General features: G+C 42.5%; 1 protein-coding gene across 11 annotated transcripts in view; it reads right to left on the minus strand.

Annotated features, from left to right (window-relative positions):
- The window catches only part of FHL1 (four and a half LIM domains 1), a 65,087-nt gene that overhangs the window by 4,909 nt on the left and 40,771 nt on the right, over nucleotides 1-19,407 (minus strand). For 2 of the 11 annotated variants that reach the window (XM_027534932.1, XM_027534926.1), the window contains exon 1: nucleotides 811-833. The exons of 5 other annotated variants lie outside the window; for them this stretch is intronic. Coding sequence is in view for 2 of the 6 variants with exons in the window: in XM_027534928.1 (XP_027390729.1) it covers nucleotides 6,741-6,762 (22 nt within the window). In the remaining 4 variants the exon portion in view is untranslated. Of the gene's footprint in view, nucleotides 1-799; nucleotides 834-6,740; nucleotides 6,874-19,407 lie in introns of those variants that run through there. 4 more of the 11 variants (XM_027534928.1, XM_027534921.1, XM_027534925.1 and 1 more) reach the window with 4 other exon arrangements.

A 19,407-nucleotide genomic window follows, 5' to 3' on the forward strand; every position in this document is an offset into this window, starting at 1 on the left:
AGGCCCCGCTCTCCTAGCTGCAAAGCTCAGTTCATCTGAACAAAAACTTACTACTGACTCTAGACCACACTAGGCATGGAAGCAATAATTAGTCATTTAGTTTAAATGTCTGCATTTATTTTAAACATGCCAGAGCACTTTTTAATCCCTACAAAGATCCTAAAGATTTATTACAAGATACTTTACTAACTTTTGAAGCCCAAGCATTCAGGCAAAAGAGGACTTATTAAAATGGCATCTCCATAGGTACCAGCCAGTTTTGCAACTGAAAACTATCTGTCATAGTGACATTTGGTTTTGAGATGAGCCAAAATCAAATTCCCCTTTGTTAGAGCATGTGAAGATCAATATGGTTAATAAACTATACGATTTAGCACATTTGCTTTTTTTAAAAAAAAAAATTGCAACTGTAAAGTATAATCTGGGCAAAAAAGACTTTTAAAAGATTTTAAGTTGATTATTCCAAGAACCCCTTCCACTTTGTTCCTATGAACAACTCCCCTTGCCCCCTCCCCACCCCAAAGTCACAGCCCATAAAAAGCACTCTGAATCCTGCTACTTAAAAGATAACAAATGTGAGTTTCTATTAGCTCCCAACTTTTGTAAGCATATGCTAATTTCTTCCTCTCTCCCTGAAAAAGAAATTTACACTGGTAAATAGACAATGATTATTTAATTTGCCCAGGAAACACCAAAACAGACACTATTTTCTCCAGCTACCCACAAACATGGTTACTGGGTGAGCCAACATCCCAGGACTAATTTAGAGAGAAAGGAGGGAAGAGGAACGAGCACTTGCCTGGTACTCACCGTAGCTCTTCCGCTAACTGAACAGCCCCGGACTCCCACTTTGGGTCCCATTCCCAGTTTTTTTTTTTTTTATACAAACACATGTCCACGTTGTTTGGATCCTGTTGCCGCAGGCAACCAAACAGCAGAGTGAGCTAAGGAAACCACACCCTGTGTCTGAGCAGCGCCAGGGAAGGCGGTGAACTCTCACTCAGAACCAGCAGCCTCCAGACAAGGGCGGGTGCTCGTCTCCCCCGCCCACCCACCCCGACCCCATCAGTTACAGCTCCCACAGACAGACCCTCCTCTCCAGACACCTGACGACTGAAGACAAGGAGTGACATTCTTCTATGAAGACAGGGGCTTAGGACAGTTGTGTCACAGTTCAGAGATTTGAGACCCGAGAAAAGTTTTTACTGGTACTTTCCCCCCAAAAGAAAACTGGGGTGCCCCCCTACATAACTGGGTTAGAAAGGAAAAGCAGAGCCATGATGAAACCAGGTCTATCTCCTTGAACCACACACTGCGTACTTAAGGGAGCTTTTAACTCTCTTCAGCCCCTGTGTACACGGGACACAGTGCCTGTCACAGGGACAGAATGTTGACAATCGCTCTCCTTAATTCATTCTTGTTGGCCTTTCACATGCCACATAAAATCCTTGTCTTATTAGCTTTTCCATATTGAAATTGTACACTCAACAAAGATTTACTTTCTTGTTAAGAGCTTCATGGAGAAACCAAATAAATCTCCAGTAACAGTAAGCGCCAGGAAATTAAATTATCAGTGGCTCCTAAATGCCATTTGGCAGGTAATCAGAATTTGTAAGATTAGACAGCGCTGGCTTCCTGTGTGGCTAGTAACCATGGCGGATTTAGTCCTTCACAGACTATCTTCTTGGACCATATTTGAAGATCCCTCCTTCTCTCTTACCAAAGTCTATAGAAGTCTGAACCCAACTCATTTTAATATATATCACTCTCTTCTGATATCATCCAAAATAGAAATGGATTCTGATATTTGTATCCCAGAGTACCATACACAGACCCACCTAAAGGCTGGGTCTATCTCGTGGCATTTCTGAGTCCTAGCTTTATGGTAAAAATACAGAAATTTTTACATTTACATTTACATGTAAATTTACATTTACAGAAATTACAAAAATGTCATACCCAAAAAGACTACCAGAAAACACAGTGAATTCTATGTAGAGGTTTTTGAGAGAAGGAAAACCACTGTGGTCCACAGTACCATAAGATCTTACCTGCCAAGCCCTTCCCAGCTTAAAACCACATACTTTCAAATAACTATTTTACCAATGCCAAGTTCTTCACTGGTTAATTTTCACAGTTCTGGAACATGACTTGCTCAGAGTTTCTAGGCACCCAGTGAACTAATCCATAATCCATGGCTCAGCAATGAACACGGCAGAACAAGAGTATGTTGAAAACAGACTCTGCCAGTGAAACTGTTCACACCTACAGTACATGGTTGTCAACCAAGCAGAAGGAAAATTCAGTGACTCAACCCCTGGTTAATGGTACCACTAAGTTTCTAAAGTCTGACCACTTGGTGTTTTTGAATCCTCACTATAGGCATTACTTCTTCTTCTTGTAGGATGAAAAGTCCAGGGTTATTTCATATGTCCCGCCACAGTATACTTAGAGAGTTTGTATCCAGATGGAGTGACAGATTTCAAAGGGCATACCCTTTTAGAACAATTTCCACAGCTGACTTGAGCCTTTTTCATGTATGTGGAAACACTTATTTGTCAAGATAAAATAGGCACTTCTAGGAATGCAAGCTTTATTGCCTAATAAGTAAACAGGCTGGAAATACTCGAAGCATGTTAACAATGTCGATGTCAAATTCATGAACTTTAGTACTTTTCTGCAATAAATCCAAATAAGTGGAACTTGGGCAACCTGAATGAGATTACCTCGTGTTTTTCTAACTTTATGATTATTTGGTCAAAAACTATTTCAAACCTTCATGCAGAATACTTAGGTAGAAGTTGGGGTAATACATTCCTGCTGCAGAAATAGTTACCACAACAGAACTCTGCATAAAATATGGATAATGTGCACAAGAGCAAAATATTGTTACTACTTGTCATCAAATAGATCAACAACTCTAAGAAAATGGCTTATAAATGACAATGCAGAGACAGACAGAAGTTCCTAAAAGACAGCAAACACTCTGATCTGTGGGCTCCACCAAAATGATCCACCGTGAAGATCTGACTTTATGAGAGAAAATCTCTACACTTTCCTTTTTTCCCCTTTGCTAGAAATAAGAGACTAGAGGGAAAAAATGGTGAAGATGGCATTTTTATCTCCTCTTTAATCTTACTGAATGAGATCCACTTAGGAGTTTAGCTCTTAGGGAACAATTTTCTACATCCTTAGCAATTTCTAAGTTTGTGAAATACAAAACCTTTTAACCTTCCAAAATTTCCAGATCTCTCTGCCTTGGCCTGTTGCTGTTATCAGGAAAGTGCAGGTCATCAATCAAAAGATGAGACACTGGATACATAACATTAGAACGATCCTTTCCTTCAAGGTTGCCTGTCCCTGTCCAGAACATGTGTGCCCCAGGGGAGATCTCTGACTAATCTTACTTCACAGTGTGGCCCTCACCCCTGCGTGCTAGTGAGGTTCCTCTATCACAGGAATGACTGCAAGTACACTAGCAGCCCTGGAGACCCGATCCAGGGCCCAGGCGACGTGGGTCCCACAGTTCGTGCCTATGGATTGAGTGGAGGTGAGTTATCGCTGTTCAGCTTTTAAAACCTCTTTTATTAAAAACATTTAATAACAAATATTTCTGTTTTAGAAAATCAAGGGACTGCTCATGGGACTCTAAGGTGCTGATGTCTAGGTGACAGTCCTTTATAGACTTAGCCACTTGGAATGCAGCTGGAAATGTGACTGGGTGATCAAATTTTAGTATTTATTCCAAGATGGTAGCCTAACTTTCTCGCTATGCCTGCTTCAAAAGACAAATCATTTTTCACTTAATAAACAAGCTTCCTCTTTCAGAAAATTCCTGAGCTATATCCAACATGCTAAGAGGGCCCTATATAAACCTCAGTATCTCAATAAAAAGTTTGGGCTTTCAATTTAATCATGTACACATACAAGAAATACAACATTACACAACATTTGTTTATTATAAACTTCTCATTAAAGATACAATTTGTATTTAATAATCTTGTTTCTGTTTTATACATATTCTCTCAGGGATTTCTTGCTAATCTGCATTCTCCCCCTCCTGCCCAAGTGGCCCACAATAAGAATATCTAAGGAAAAAGTGAATATTATGACTAGGTAGCATTTTTCTAACTATGTGCTTTCCACGAGTGGCATAATATACAGTATAAACAATGAACAGCAACTCAAATGGGGAAAAAATGCAGGTTATTTCTGGTCTGTTAATTGCTAAGTCCAGGACAAGACATTAGTCACTCCATGTACAAATGCTGGCTTCTAAAGAAAGGGTATACTGCTTTCCTGAGAACATTCAACAGAGCGAAGCCTCAGCTGATGAAAGGGAGGCTTATGCAGCAGCCACACCCGCACACCTGGAGGTGCCCCCCACGCGGGGCGGGCTTCTGAGGCACCACTGAGAAGTGGGCTTTCAGAGAATTTCACAGACAATTCGAAAGTCATTTTTGCCCTACAAACAGACCACGTTCAGGAGGCTTGCCTGCAATTTCTCTTTTGGCTCATTGGTCACAGGTAACCTAGCTTAGATGACACCTGGGATCAGGAGGGGGCTGTGTAGAGACGATCCAGTGAAGCATTCCGTGCCCCTGAACCTTCCCTGGGCAGATCCTCTCCCAGAACTGCTCTGTTCTGACACAGAGCTTTTCTGAACGTCGCACACAATACATGCAGCACGTTCTGCCTTTCACACCGGAGAGAAAGGCCCGCTGACCTGGCAGCCAACAGAACGTGTGTTGTCCGTTTCTCTAGTTGTAGCAAAGTAGCAGGCGGCCGTTTGGTAGTCACTGAAAGTACAAAACGTTCAGTCTCACCCTTGAACAAGGTTTCTCACTACCACTTTCCTGTGATTTCCGGAAGCCAGTTCACTGGGTCTTCTCCCCTTGCCCACTGTTCCCTTTATATTCTGGCCTAGAAAGGGAGCTACATGATTTCACTGCCCTCCCATCTGCCCCATCGGCAACTTTAAAGGCCAAAGGGTAAGGAATGAAACCTGCAGAACTTTGCAAACGGTAAGTATTCAATACAAAAGCATCAGTTTTTGTCCTTGAAAGGTCCTCTCAGTATGTGGATGGTCCCTAAAAATGGATTAAGATCCATTCAGTCATCAGAGCCTCTACTCTGTCCACACAAAGTCCTTTTCAGGGCACTATGGGGCTTCTTTCTGTGAGCACTTCTTTCTCAACTGCTTTCACGGACCTATGAACCTAATGCAACAGAAGATGCGTTCTGATTAAAATAAACTATTAAAATAGTTCCTGATTGAAAAAAACATCTAGACGGTGTCAGCAGTTTGTCCAGTCAGAGTTAGAGCCTTCAGATTTACATAAAAGTAATGTCAGGATTTGGTGCCATTTAAACACCCAAGGTTGGGTGTGTTATAAACGTGTCACCTTTGAAATATATTTCCCCATTCTGTCATTTAATTAGTAAATAAAACAGGGAGTTACTCTACCAGTTAACACACGTTCAAGGTCCACTGGAACAACTGCTACAGCTGACTAGTTTGTCTACACCCAAAGAAAGTGTATGCTGGCCGCTTACCACAATCTCAGGCGTGTGGTGCCGTGTTTGTAAAGGGGCTCCTGGGGGTGGGGAGAAAAACAGACTGCTCTTGAACACTTGGGAACAAGGAAGACATTGCATGCTGATTCCCTAAAGCAGTGCATTCCATTATAGTGTATTTGTTTTAAATACCAAAAGAGAAGTTTAAAAGTATTTCCATTGTTTCAATATTGACAGTCAATTACAAGTTTTCAAAAATGTTTTTTCCAAAAGACTGCCACTGATCATTACTTAACCCCTTAATCTGAAAGCTGAGAGATGGCACAAAGTGCCTGGTTGCTAAGAAAGGGAACTGTTACTTAGGCAGAAGGCAACAGAACCACAGCGACGTTCCTGGCTTTGCAGGAGAGACAGGCAGCAGGCTAACTCCAGAAAACTGGGCTTTCTGGGGAAAATGGCCCCCCTTCAGGTCTTTGGCTCTATCTCGGGAGTCCTGTCCATGGCCAAAGGGCTTTCTCAATGTCAGGAAAACTCTCATTGTAATGATAATGATGCTCCAGAGGTTCTGAAGCTTTGACCCCTTTTCTGATGAGAACAGTTAATAATCTATGTGTATACCTGTGGCGGATTCTTGTTGATATATGGCAAAACCAATACAATATTGTAAAGTTAAAAAAAATAATCTACGTGTCATATCAAAAGTATCATAGCTGTTTCTTCGGGAAGACTCAAAACACAGCTCAGAAAAGGAGAAGGTATGGTTAAGTCAGTATGGACTTTCTTAGTTATAAATCTTCCTCCTTCCAGCTCTGTATCTGATTGACCTTTTCCAAATACTTTAAATTCGATTTATAGCACTGTCAAGATGAAGATTTGTGTCTTATAAATAACAACAAAAAAATCCTGATAACAAAGAAAACCTCCTTCCTCACACAGTCTCCTCCAGCTTCATAAGATGTCCTGGAAACTGTATGATATAGTAGTATATTTATGTATTAAAAAATATACTACTCAAACTGATGATTTTACTTGAGTAAGAATAATCTTTTGTCTTGAAAACAGCAGTTGAAGAAGGCAAGGACAGAACAGAGATGAGTTAGACTTATTTACTATTTAGACAAGACTAAAATACTTTCATCGAAAAGTATCTTTTAGACCAATGATGGATTCAGTGCCTGAATAAAACTGTGCTTGCTAGAAGATAAAGAATATGAAGCTTTTACCTGAGTGTCTATGGGAAGCCATGGCTCAGACACCAAGTTCAGGAGCAGCACCTACGCCAGTCTTCCCTCGAGCCCAGCTGATAAGGCTGCGGCTCAGTTGTGAACATACATTTAAGGGGAAGTGGCTAACACAAAAATAACCAAGAGCAGATGGCCCACCCCTCCCCAGAGATCACAACCTTAATCCCACTAGAAAATTCTTAACCATTTTAGGTGATCCAAGGGAGAAGAATAGGACCCAGTAAAAATACCAAACACTACATATAAATACCTGTGGGGCTACTCAGCATCCAAATTAGCTCCAGAGCCAGAGAGGCCACATAGAAAGTGATCCCTGTACCGGAATAAAATTTAGACTCAGCCCTGGCATACCTTAACGCTGAGCCACCCTCATTAATCCACTTTATATGCCTAAAGAGCTTGCACTTGGTCTTCTGGAGAGTTTGTGTGCTGTTAATGATAAAAGTAACTATAAGAGATAAACTTCTGTTACCAGTATAATTAAAAGGGATTAGACATGAAGAATATACAGATCAAGGGCATTATCTCTGTCCTCCTTGGTCTGCACTAGAGATCAGCAGAATACTGAAGAGGGCAATTCTAGCCACATATCTCCTCAGTGTCAGCGTGGGGCAGGAGGGAGCAGCATACACGCATATATACCTACTATGTACGCCAAGGAAGAGACACTGTCCTATAAACAAAATCTCTTGCTTTTCACTGCCAGGGACAGTAAAGGTAGAAATAGGGACAAAAACATGGCGGCCTAACACGCTCTAATGGCTTCACGGGCCAGACGCTGGCTGGAGGCTGGTCATTGGGATGGAGCTCCAGGAGGAGCTGAGGTCCTGAGGATGGCCTGTGAGTCTGTCCCCCACCTCTGTCCTGACCCTTCTCTGGCTTCATCCCTGCCCCTCCTCAGCCTCATGCCCTCCAGACACACCCCACCTCAGATCCCCACAGCCATTCCCTCAGCACAGAGCCTCTCATGGCTGCTCCTCTGCCTCCTTCAAGGCTTTGCTCCAAGGCACTTTTGCAGTGTCATCTTCTTTGGCCACCCTGTTTAAAAGAGCAACCATGCTCCCCACCCCACTCTCCCTACTCTCTTCCCCAATTTGCTCCCCATGAAAGCTGTGTGTTGAAAAAGTGTATTTAAAGACGAGAAGCATTAATGAAGGCACATATGAAACGGAGACATAGTCCCACCTGGATTCCTAAAAAGTGGCCTTAGCCATTGAAGTGTAAGAAAAGGAGACAACCTTCACTCTGGGTCATGCCGCGTCTCATCTAGTGCTTGTCACTGGTTTCACCCTATTCACGCATCCCCTCCGCACCCCCTCCTTCCTCCCCGCAGGCCGAGGGCCGAGGTCCGAGGTCATGCTTTACTTGGTTTCCTGTTCCCAGATCCCACAGGTAAGCAATACACGCTTCATGATGAATGAACCAATGGGTTTCGTGGTTCTTATGCTCTTCAAATGTTTAAAGAGAAGTTTTTCTAAAAGTTAGCAAAAACTATCAATAATTCCTGGTTGGCTGTCAAATGACATGATGGTACAGGCAGATTTATTACACATTAGTGTCAAAAAAAAAAAAAAAAGCCCGGGGAAAGAGAGGAAGTGACATTGCCCTCCCGCCATGCCTCCACAGCCTCCTTATCTCAGCTGATTGCATTCTGGCAGGGAGACCGGCCAGGCTGAACTATGCCGCACCCCTAATACAAACTCAAACTTTTCACTCAGAGGAAATGCTCTTATTTTATCAGATGATTAACCTTTACAAACTCTCAATTTTCGATTTTAGTGAGGTGTATTTTTAGGTAGAGCTAAGGTATTTTTAAACGTCTGTCTGGCCTGCTCTGAACAATAAGCTCGGCAGTGGGCCCCCAGGACCTTGGGCAAGAAGAGTAATTCCCTTATCCGCCTGATCCTCGTCAAAGGTGGCAACACAATACAGACAGACCAAGAGCCATACAAAATAAGCAAATACACCTAAATCTCTTTTGCCTGAAACACAAGAAAAAACACAGAAGCAAGAGAACTGCTTTCTGACCGTTCATTAATTAGTCAACTCCAACAAGCCAGAGTGAGCTGGGAACTCGGGCAATGACAACAGCATTTATGTTGCAGTTTACACCAAGGAGGTGAACTCTGCCTTCTTAAAAAATTCATGAGGTATGACCACCATCTGCTTTGACATCTGTCCCCACTGCCCATGTCCTCAAGTCACAAAGCTACAACTTTCACAAAACCAAAACAGAGAAGGCCTTCTGCTGGGTGAAAATCAATTTCTCAGTAAGAAGAGCAGGTGGTTCGGTGGTTCAGAAACCTTGGCAGTTACTCAGTGTCTGAGCCACCTTTGTTACATATTAACAGCATGATGTGTGCCAACATCCTTAACAATCACTGTCCTGTTTACAAAGCACCTTCATGTACTGTTGGTGGAGCTGGTTGCTGTTTGATGAACAAATCTCTTTAGTGTCTAAAGGCCATGTTTCAGGCCTTTCAGCCTCGCCTGCTCCAGCAAACATCAGGATGATTTTTGGTGAGTGCTGGGCATCACAATGTCTAAGTCTCCTCTCACAGGAGAACCCGAGAACCATTTCAGAGGTTAGCTACACACTCCTGTCATCCAACCACTCTGCATTTACATTTAACCTACCTTTGGCTGCAGCTATAGATAACACCACCCCATCCATTCATTGATTTTATAACACTTCCTGAACACGTGTCTCACTGTGCAGTGCAAAATATTTTGCTGGTCACAAAGAATGAGAGACAGCCCTTCCTTTGCAGTGTACCAAGATCAACATACAGATGACTAGCAGGCCAGGCGTGGCACGCTGCGTACGACAAGACAGATGGAAAAGTGGTATCAAGATTTATCACAGTCAGAGATCACATCGGGTTTGGGGGACTGGACAAGGCTAGATGGCTGTGGTGATATGTGCCCTGGTCCCTGAAGAATGGGGGAGACTGCAGCGCACAGAGAAGGGGAGGGAGCATTCCAAGAAAGGGGACAGTGTGAGCAAAAGTATGAGAAGACTGAGGCCCGCTCCAGAGGCAGGATGCAGCCCAGAGTGGGCGGGAGCGTATAGCCAAGAGAGCCATAGTACACAGCGCCTCTCTTCCTTACTCACTCACTCCAGAAGCAGGGAGGGGCTCTGACAGGGAACGGTGGTTCTCCCCTGAGATGGCAGGAGGACAACCTTCATGAAAGCACCCTGGGCAGTGGGCATGGAGAGGAGAGCTGAAAGGGCCACTGTGGCCCAGGACTGAAAGGACAGCTTAGGTGCACTGCATGGGAGAGGCCGCCGCCCTTCTGAGGTCATTCGTGATTCTGGGTGATCAGGGAATCAATGGGGCACTTGGGAGGCAGAGCCAGTGTAGGCAAGAGTGGAGCTTTATAACAAGGTTCTTCTGAGATGTCAACAACTAAGCCCCTTTAATGGCTTCCCACATGTCAAGCTGAGAGAGAAATAGGGATGAGGGTAAGGTCGGGTGGAATCATGTTCATGGGGATTCTCACCCTGCAATCGAAACTCAGAATCTCTACCTCACAAACAACTCTGGGAGGATCAAACTTCCAAAGTTCAAAGGGGTGCAACCTAAGAGTCAAACATGGCGAATGCAGTGACCCAGTTGGCCACACCTTGGGAGTTCCTCACTCACAGCTTGGCTTGTGGTGACCCTTCTCCCTTTACCGTAGTTTTCTTTTACTGAAGAAATCGGAAAACTTACTCAGGTTTAGCTACTTGGCCGTGAGTCCAGCCAGAGACAACAGGCTGATAACAACCTGAAATGGAGTATTTGTGAACCTATCACTACTTTCCCCTTAATTTTTCTCTTCCATTCTTCTTCTCCCCATGCCTGCTGCTAATACATTAATACACTGCAAGTTTTAACTTTGTCAGGCTCCCCAGTCCTTCCGCCAACAATTTTCCCGAGCGACTCCAACCGTGAGATTAAGGCACCCAGTCATGCTCTGAGACATGGTGTGATTCAATGCTACACTCTCCAGAGTATTTCTTGTCCTAAGTGCTCTTGCCAGAAAAAGGCCAGGACAACTTCTGCCATCTCATGTTCCTGTCAATCTTTAGGGTGAGAAGAGTACTTTTTCTTACTGACAAGCCAAATTTTGCAAAGTCACTGCTTCAGTGTCACAACCGGTCAAAGAATAAAACAAGGGGACCCCCAGAACCTTACAAGGGGCAATTATATCAGGTAAGATCCAAATGAAAGCGAACCTGGAATTTTTCCTCCCCAAAGGGGAAGCTTTCGCTCAAGAAAGGGTGGCTATCAAAGGGGAAGATCTGTTACAAATGAGATAAAATACATGGAACCAAAGGCCCTGGCACCAGCAGAGCACCCTGAAAATGTTCATTCACTCCTGTGAAGGCCTGTTCATTTCACAATTCACCAGGGCTCAGAAAATTTTCGTGTAAGACTCACAGATCAAGCATTTCAACACGTGCCATGGCCTCTGCCATTTGATTTTTGAAAATGTCACTCCATGATTAGTAACAGTTTTAAATGTCTCCTGTCCCCAAAGTCTGCCCCTTCCCATACTGCTCCTACACTCTCACCAAGATGTAGGAACTATCCTAACCACATCCCAGAGATGTTTCTGTGGCCTTCTAACCAGAAATCACCATCAGGACAACAGTGAAGAAATGACTTTCACAGTGAGCCACTATGATGATCTCAGATTTAAATATATATATTTGAAGTGTCACTTAAAAGAGGAAATAAAGAGGAAGTGAGAAAAATCAGAAAGAGTTTTAGAAGGAAATATAGAATACAAACACAGAGTTTTGATTAGAGGAAAACGAACACTTCATGAAACCGAGAAGCTCGTAAGGACAAATCTTTGTCATATTTTAGGTGTTAAAATTCTCTCCCAGTCTATTTCTACCAGCCACTTGTGATCTATCTGTTTTAGTTCCATGTTGCCATGTGCCATGACTCAAAACACCCATTCAATCATGCTAAGTCCTGGCATTTACCAAGCCCCCACCTGTTATGGACATTTCAAGCCTTTGATAGATGCTTGAGAGCTAAACATTCCATGAACCTAGCCTATAATTTAGCCAGCTGATTAATATATGTAACAGGAAAGAACAGCAAATCAAATAAGCTTCCATCTCCTTACTCTTAACTCTGCTACAGGGGACCAGAGGTGTGATCATAATACCTTATGAGCCCTGCTTCAGGGTGTGATATCTTCACTAGTAACATACAACCTATCTTCAGGCATCAAAGGACTGGAATAACTCCAAGCCTTCATTCTGCATCGGTGCTTTCATCTCCCAAGAGGGGAAGCCCCACAATTCAGGGTAGAAGTTGCAAACACGAGTGGTTCTCTGGAGTTGGTCATGGTGCCCAGAAGTGAGTGTGAGAGCACATGGGCACGACAGGCATCCAGCCATGATCTGGGCATCACTCAGGAAGTTTAGGGTTTGTCAGGCAATAGGGCCAAATGGGGTTCTAGAAGACTGAAAGCCTCACTTGGCGGCCAGCACACAAACAGAATGATGGTGACATGAGGTCCAGCCAACACAGCCCGAGAAGGAGTCCACAGCTAGAGTGGCAGAAGCCACCACAGGTCACACACTCGGGAAGCCTCCATCACGTCTGCCTCAAACCCCAAACCTTCTTGTTAGTTTTCCAGGGGTATGTTAATCAAAGAGAACAAGCATATGAATACAGACTGAATGTAAACAAGACTGGGTTGTCAGAGGCACGAAAACCCAAACGAATGGTGATGGCGATCACTGTACTCAAGGACTCAAGAGATGAAATGGTTCAGACCGCACCATAACTATTTTGGAAGGTTTCCACAAAAGAAAATCAAGTCTTAATTTTATATGAGATTGTTTGAGCAAGTAACATTGTTCTAAGACAAATAACATAGAATTTTCCCTGAGTTTAATATGGGGTTATGTTTTATAAAGTTTCAAAGGAATACAGCATAGTAGCTAAGAGCATGGGCTGTGGAGCCAGAATGTCTAGAACTGACTCTTGCCTCCTCCACCACTTAGTGGTTGTCTGCAAGCACGTATTAGTTAACTTCTCTGTGACTCTGCTCATCTTTAAAATGGAGGTAACAAGAGTACCTAACCTTAACAGGGCTGTCATGAAAAACGAAGCAGTAAATACTGGCAACATTTATAACAGCGGTTAGCACGCAGCAAGTACAACCTATTTTTATTTATTCAATTTCACTCTAAAAATATAGATGTTCCAAGAAGCAAATTCCTGCAAAAGAGGAATGTATCTTCAATTCACAGGGGACATGTGGAAAAAAAGATAAGAGCTCAGGATCTTGGCCAAGAGCCCAGCTGCAAGGATTTTGGGCCCAAGAATGACTGGGGCCACCAAGAGCAATTCTGAAAGTCCTAGGAATTCAGAGAAATCAGTCTTTGGCAGCAGGACCATCCAGGGGGAGAACTGTCCCTCCCATATTTTCAAGGAGGTTTACAGATTACAGAAACCTATGGAGATTGAAACTCTGCTCTTTTAATCCTCTAGTGAAAAGACAGGACCTACTAGATCTAGGTCCCCTGCTCAGTCTTGGGCTGGGGAAGGATCTTCCCCACGTCCCTCCTACATGTAAGGGCCTAGTGAGCCCAGTGGATGATCAGACCTTCCTACATGATCAAAAAGGCCTTGCTTTGATGAGGCGAATTAATGAGGTATGCTCCCTGTGGCTCACACCTCTGATCTTCAGTTTGCCTATGAAGATGAACAAGAAGAGGCTGCCTGTACTCCAGGAACCATAGCTTAGTCTTGGATCATGTGAGTTCATTCAGAATAGAATGCCAAGGACATGAAGCTGAAGACGTGGTCTTCTTAGGCCACTTACAAGATGAGGTAAGGCTGCTTGTGGGGAGACTTCACTTGAGTGAGCACACTCAGGCCGAAGGTCTCAGAAGTGGCAGAGCTGAGATTGTGCCTTGTCTAACCCATCCCTGAGCCAGGATACACGGTGGTCACCCTGCTGTGCCCAACCCAAGATGAGCTCAGGTGTAAGCACCTGGAGTGGGGAAGACTGACAGGAGACTGTTCTCTGACCAACCCATGGACAGGCTGATGCTGTGATGGCAATGGCCCAGCACCTATGAACACTTGGTGACTAGGGGAAGAGAGGTCACATTGTCAGGTCCACCAATCTCACCCCAGAGCCCCAGAGCTAAGCCCCTCCTATTAGGAAGGGCTTCTCAAACCCTGTGACTCAACATGACCCGGACAACCCAAGGAAGTGGTGGCTCAGTGGCTCACTGGGGAGGCAGGCTAGGGGCAGGGGTTGCCCTGAGGTCAGCTGTGAGGAGAGGAAGGGCAGGCTTCTCCAAAGATTCTGAGGCTTCTTTGAAACCTCCCATCACTTTCTCTCTTAGTGGTAGGAAGTAGGGAATGCCTGCAGCCACCATTTCTCAATCCCTTATAACTGAAAATCCTTTCTTTGGTAATTTTGCTTAAAATTCTATCAACCAGGACTTCACTGGGTTAACAATGTTCCACTAGAAAACAGAAAATTCACTGGTGGGTATTAGTGAAAGTAGCTAAGGATATGAAGTTTTTCAGTGTTATCAGCAATGCTATATAAAATATTTTACAACAGAAAGATTTCTTTGGTGCAAACTTAAAAGTTTCTTGTTTTATATGTTCACAGTGACTCAAAGTTTCCACGTTCATGACTTCACCAAGTTGTTTTTTATTTTATTTACTGAGATACTACTTACACAGCATAAAATTAATCGTTTTAAAAGTGTACACTTCAGTGGGTTTTAGTATATTCATAAAGTGGTGCAACCATTACCCTTATCTAATTCCAGAACATTTTTGTCACCCCCTATTCCCTCTCTTCCCAGCCCCTGGCAACCACTAATCTACTTTCTGTTTCTGGGGATTTGGCTATTTGGGTATTTTCATGTAAATGGAATCATATGATGTGTGACCAAAAATTTTGTGGCTGCTTTCTTTCACTTAGCATGTTTTCAAGGCTCTTGTGTGTTGTGGATGTTTAAGTACTTCATTCCTTTTTACTGCTGAATGATACCTATTGTCTGGATATCCTGCTGCTGTTGCTGCTGCTGCTGCTGCTACTAAGTCGCTTCAGTTGTGTCCAACTCTGTGCGAACCTAGAGACGGCAGCCCACCAGGCTCCCCTGTCCCTGGGATTCTCCAGGCAAGAACACTGGAGTGGGTTGCCATTTCCTTCTCCAATGCATGAAAGTGAGAAGTGAAAGTGAAGTCGCTCAGTCGTGTCCGACTCTTATCGACCCCATGGACTGCAGCCTACCAGGCTCCTCCATCCATGGGATTCTCCAGGCAAGAGTACTGGAGTGGGGTGCCATTGCCTTCTCCTACAGCTTGTTTATTCATTCTTTGACCAGTTGATGAACATGAACTGCTTCTATTTTTTAGCTATTATGAATAATGCTGCTGTGAACGTTGTTTCTGCATATGGATTTATTTTCTTTTTAAAATACATATTGAGACAAAAAGGTAGAAGAGAGTATATAGTGAAAATTCCTTTCCCCTGCCTGTTCCAGACACCTATTCCCCTTTCTCCATCAGGAACCAATGATACTGGTGTCTTATGTTTCCTGAGATACTGGGCATATGAAACACAGACAGCCATGTACATGTTTTCTTTTTAAAAAACCTAACAATGATACACTACACATACTCTTCTACACCTTACCTTTCCTATTCAATGTATCTTAGAGTTTTCATGTTAGTACTTCAAGAGCCTTGACTTTTGTAACATGTATATGGTATTCAGCTGTGAAGATGAACCACAATTTATAGTTCGTTACGGATAGACATATAAGTTATTTCAAGTCTATTATTACAAACACTGATGTAAGAGATATGCAAAGTTTAAAATGATGGGATGTATTAACTAAAAAAGTTGGTGAGTTTGATCAGACTGCCTTTCTCTAATACCAAGGGTCAACTTGCACTAAAAGAAGCAGCATTGTGATTTACAAGGAAAGAGACAGAAAGGAAAAGGCTGAAGAGATCTCAAGTGGATCAGGCAGCACCCACCAAAGCTTACTGAAGTGGCAGATTATTTTTGTTCAGGCAAAGAAGATACTACTTGGAAATCCCGTGCCAACTACGTTAAGGTTACCCTCAGCTAATAAGCCACACAGACAGGAAGTGGTTTTGATTCCAAGTTGAGTGCTCTTTGCACCAAACCACAATGCTTGGCCAATGAGTTACAAGACAATAAACTGAGTCAAACACTTATCCTGACAACATACACATGTGCTCATCGTGGTGCAGTGCTGCACCGTGAGGCACCGGGACAACCGAGATGTGATCCCTCAAGATTGAGGAGGCGCCTAGTGTTCATCAACTCTTTAGGCAGAAAAGGTATAAAGTATATATGGTATTTGACTTTCACAGGTGCACATTCTCTTCTTCATCTACTGAACAAAATAAAAGGTGGCTTCTCAGTTGGGGAGAAGCTGGCCTGGAGCCAGCTGAGCTGGGCACAGGGCCTCCTAGGCCAGCAGACGGGCACAGGAGCCCATGCTCAGCACTGAGCCAGAGCCGGTGTGGCTGAGTCACACAGCTGACCTTCACCTTGCCCGCCCGGAAGGCAACACTGCACACCTTATGGAAACCTGTCAGGGATTTTCCAGTTCTGCATCAGAGCTTTAAATGGACCCTGTGAGTGTTCCTTTTGTAAAGCAGAAGAGCAACTTAGTTTCTATCATCTCAAAAGTCAGTCTTTTCTGAAATGGGCACTTGCTTTTTTAAATTTCACTTTAGAAGCCAGGCAACTCCCGCTCTGTCACTGACTTAACCAACTTAGATTGTTCCTCCCTGTTTCTTCGACAAACAAGAAAAAGAAATCTCCCTCCCACTCCCACTCCAATCTCACAGTGAACATTTACAAAATTAACTCTTTGGGTTTCAGGAAAAGGGGTTAATGCTTATAAATCAGCATAGTATATGCAACTGGTTAAAACATACGTCTACCAGTAATTTTTGTTAGATGTTAAAACAGGGATCCTCGGTCACGGTGTTGTGGCAGGTCAGTGTAGAGGGCCAGGAGTATACTAAAAATAACAAAAACAAACTAATTTTAATTCTCTTCAAGCTGTCTACTCATTTAAGGTCATAAATAAATGCTAAAATATGTTATATAAATGACTACACTGGACAAGGGAGTGGATAGAGAAAAGATGAATTCAGGAACTGTGAAAAAGGACGTTTAATTTGGAAAGTTTTTAGCAAGTGCAAAATCAATTACAAGTTACGTTTGTCAAAGTACATGAAGACAACATTATAAAAGTTAAATTCATTTTAAGCTTCCATTTAATGCACAGAACAGTGAACATTTGGTTGGCTTCATTGTTTTGTAACTCAATGAATGGGCAATAGACATGGAATCAAAAACCCCGTTTACCTGATCACAAGCCAATTTAATTTTTCTTCCTCATCAGTAAAATGGAGACATGAATACCTGACCTGCCTTCCCTATAGGATTGTTTAAAGAACCAAATTAAATCCTGTGTGTCCAAGTACTATATGAACTGAAAAGTAGTATAAAAAAATCTGGAAAAGAAAAATATATATAAAAATCAGGCTTTGGACCTCAGTAGATAGTGTCTTTTAATTTTTCAAGTGGATTTCATTTTTCACACGACTTAACCAATTTCATAGTAGACACACACATATTTATACACCACTAAAATCTAGTAGCAGAACACTGCGAAAGGACTAGCAAGGATCCTCTTTCTCTCATGTTAGCCCAAAACTTCCAAGGACACAGAATTTAGAAAACAGGCATACGAGTATTCTAGTTTTCCTTAGGGTCTAATTATTTAATCCTCTTGCTATTTCGTTAATATTTGATTCTTTGCAAAGGCACAAGTAGCAGGAAACAAATATATAATAAACAAGTTCCACACAATCTTGGTTCTTTGCTTTGATCTAAAAATCAAAAGCATACTCCTCTGCCTATTTGTAGAGGGTAATTTTAAGTTGCTTTAAGTATGGTTTATCCTTCATTCTTTACAAACAGAACAACTTGGAAAGCTCTCCACAGAAGAAAAAATTAAGCCAAGGTTGGTCAGAAGACTTTTTTTCCCCAGAAAAATTAAATAAAACAAGGAGCACTTTTTATTTGTTGTCAGAGGGCTGGAGATTTAGTAACCACTTGAAGAAGTGAGTTAATCCCTTTGTAACACAGCCAAAACAGGGTTTATTTTCCTACTGTTATGATGGTAACTTAGAACACACAGGACAACAATATCAAATATCAATTCCCTCCAGAGTTGTAACTTTCTAAATGTAGTAATTAGTAATTTGTCAAGATTATCATTCAACATACGAATAATTTCTACAGAGTAATTGTGCCTTGATGCCACTTTCTATATCAAGTCCTCAAATGCTATCAAATATAAACCAGGTACGGTTTTCATGAAAGAAGAGTACAGGTGTTACAGATGGATAAACTGAGATGTTAAAAAGATTAACTGTCTTGCCTTAAGAGAGGGGAGCAAGGGCAAACTAAGAATAGAAGCTCATACTGTCACCTGTCCCCATAAATCTAGAAGCTTTCCACCTTCCTACTAGGTACACAGTCTGATCAATTTCTACGTGGTTTGAACATCTGTTTTGCAGTAAGGAAGTGAAGTTTCTAAACTGTTTGTGGACATGTCGTTTACTCCAGGGTGGCCCTGTACATATGAATGACAGAATATAGAGTATTCATATACAAAACAACAGTTTTCAAACAAAATCAAATCAGGTTAATAGTAATTATTCAAAAACTTGAATTATAACAGAAACTAGACACAGTTTTAAACCTCTCTACTACACCATATACAGTAAATCCGTTTTATTATCAGAGCTTATGAAAGTCTCAGATCAAAGAGCAAGTAAGTAGTAGAGGAATCAAAACCTTTGCAACCTAATAAGTCTCTTCCAAGACCAAAGGGCATTATCCTTTCATGGCGCTAAGGACTTCTAATAGGTTTCAAAGAAGTAGTGTGTCTGTCTCAGGGCATTGCTTAAATTTTTAAAACACCCTATAGGTAATTTTTAAAATCCATGTTCTTCTGACACATTTAAGATATATCTAACCACCCAGTTCTTTACCCATATCCCCAATCCTAACTTTTTATTCTTAAACATTAAATTTTTCTTGGAAGCTTCACAGCTTGGAAGCATCGAAGAGATCTGCTTCTACCCAGGCAACAGCAGCTGGAACTGAAGTGGAAACTGAGGGATTAGCCCCTATAGGGAGGGGGCCCAACTCCTTGGAAATGCTTTTAAGGGCTCTTCAGCCAGCTAACTCAGGAGTGCAAGGGAAGACTTCCAGAAGGAAATATACCCAGCCAACCCTGGGGCCAAGGGAGAGTGTGTGGATGGGATTCTTGGGATTGAGAATAAAAAGAACAACAATGCAGCTTTGCAAGGACAGAGGGCATGCTTTCCACATCAAGGGGGCAAAAGCCACACTGAAAACCTCTCATCTCCATCCCAGTCTCAGTGTTCCCAATTGTAACAAGAGTGTTTCTTAATAATTTGCACTTAACACCTTGACACCAGGGTTTGGGACAGGATCTAGCAGAGAGCAAATTTAGTCCTTAGTTAATTGTTTCCCTGTTTTCCAAATGCAACAGATTTTGTTGGACTGACCAACA

This window comes from Bos indicus x Bos taurus, chromosome X, assembly GCF_003369695.1.
Source record: "Bos indicus x Bos taurus breed Angus x Brahman F1 hybrid chromosome X, Bos_hybrid_MaternalHap_v2.0, whole genome shotgun sequence".
Lineage (NCBI taxonomy): Eukaryota > Metazoa > Chordata > Mammalia > Artiodactyla > Bovidae > Bos > Bos indicus x Bos taurus.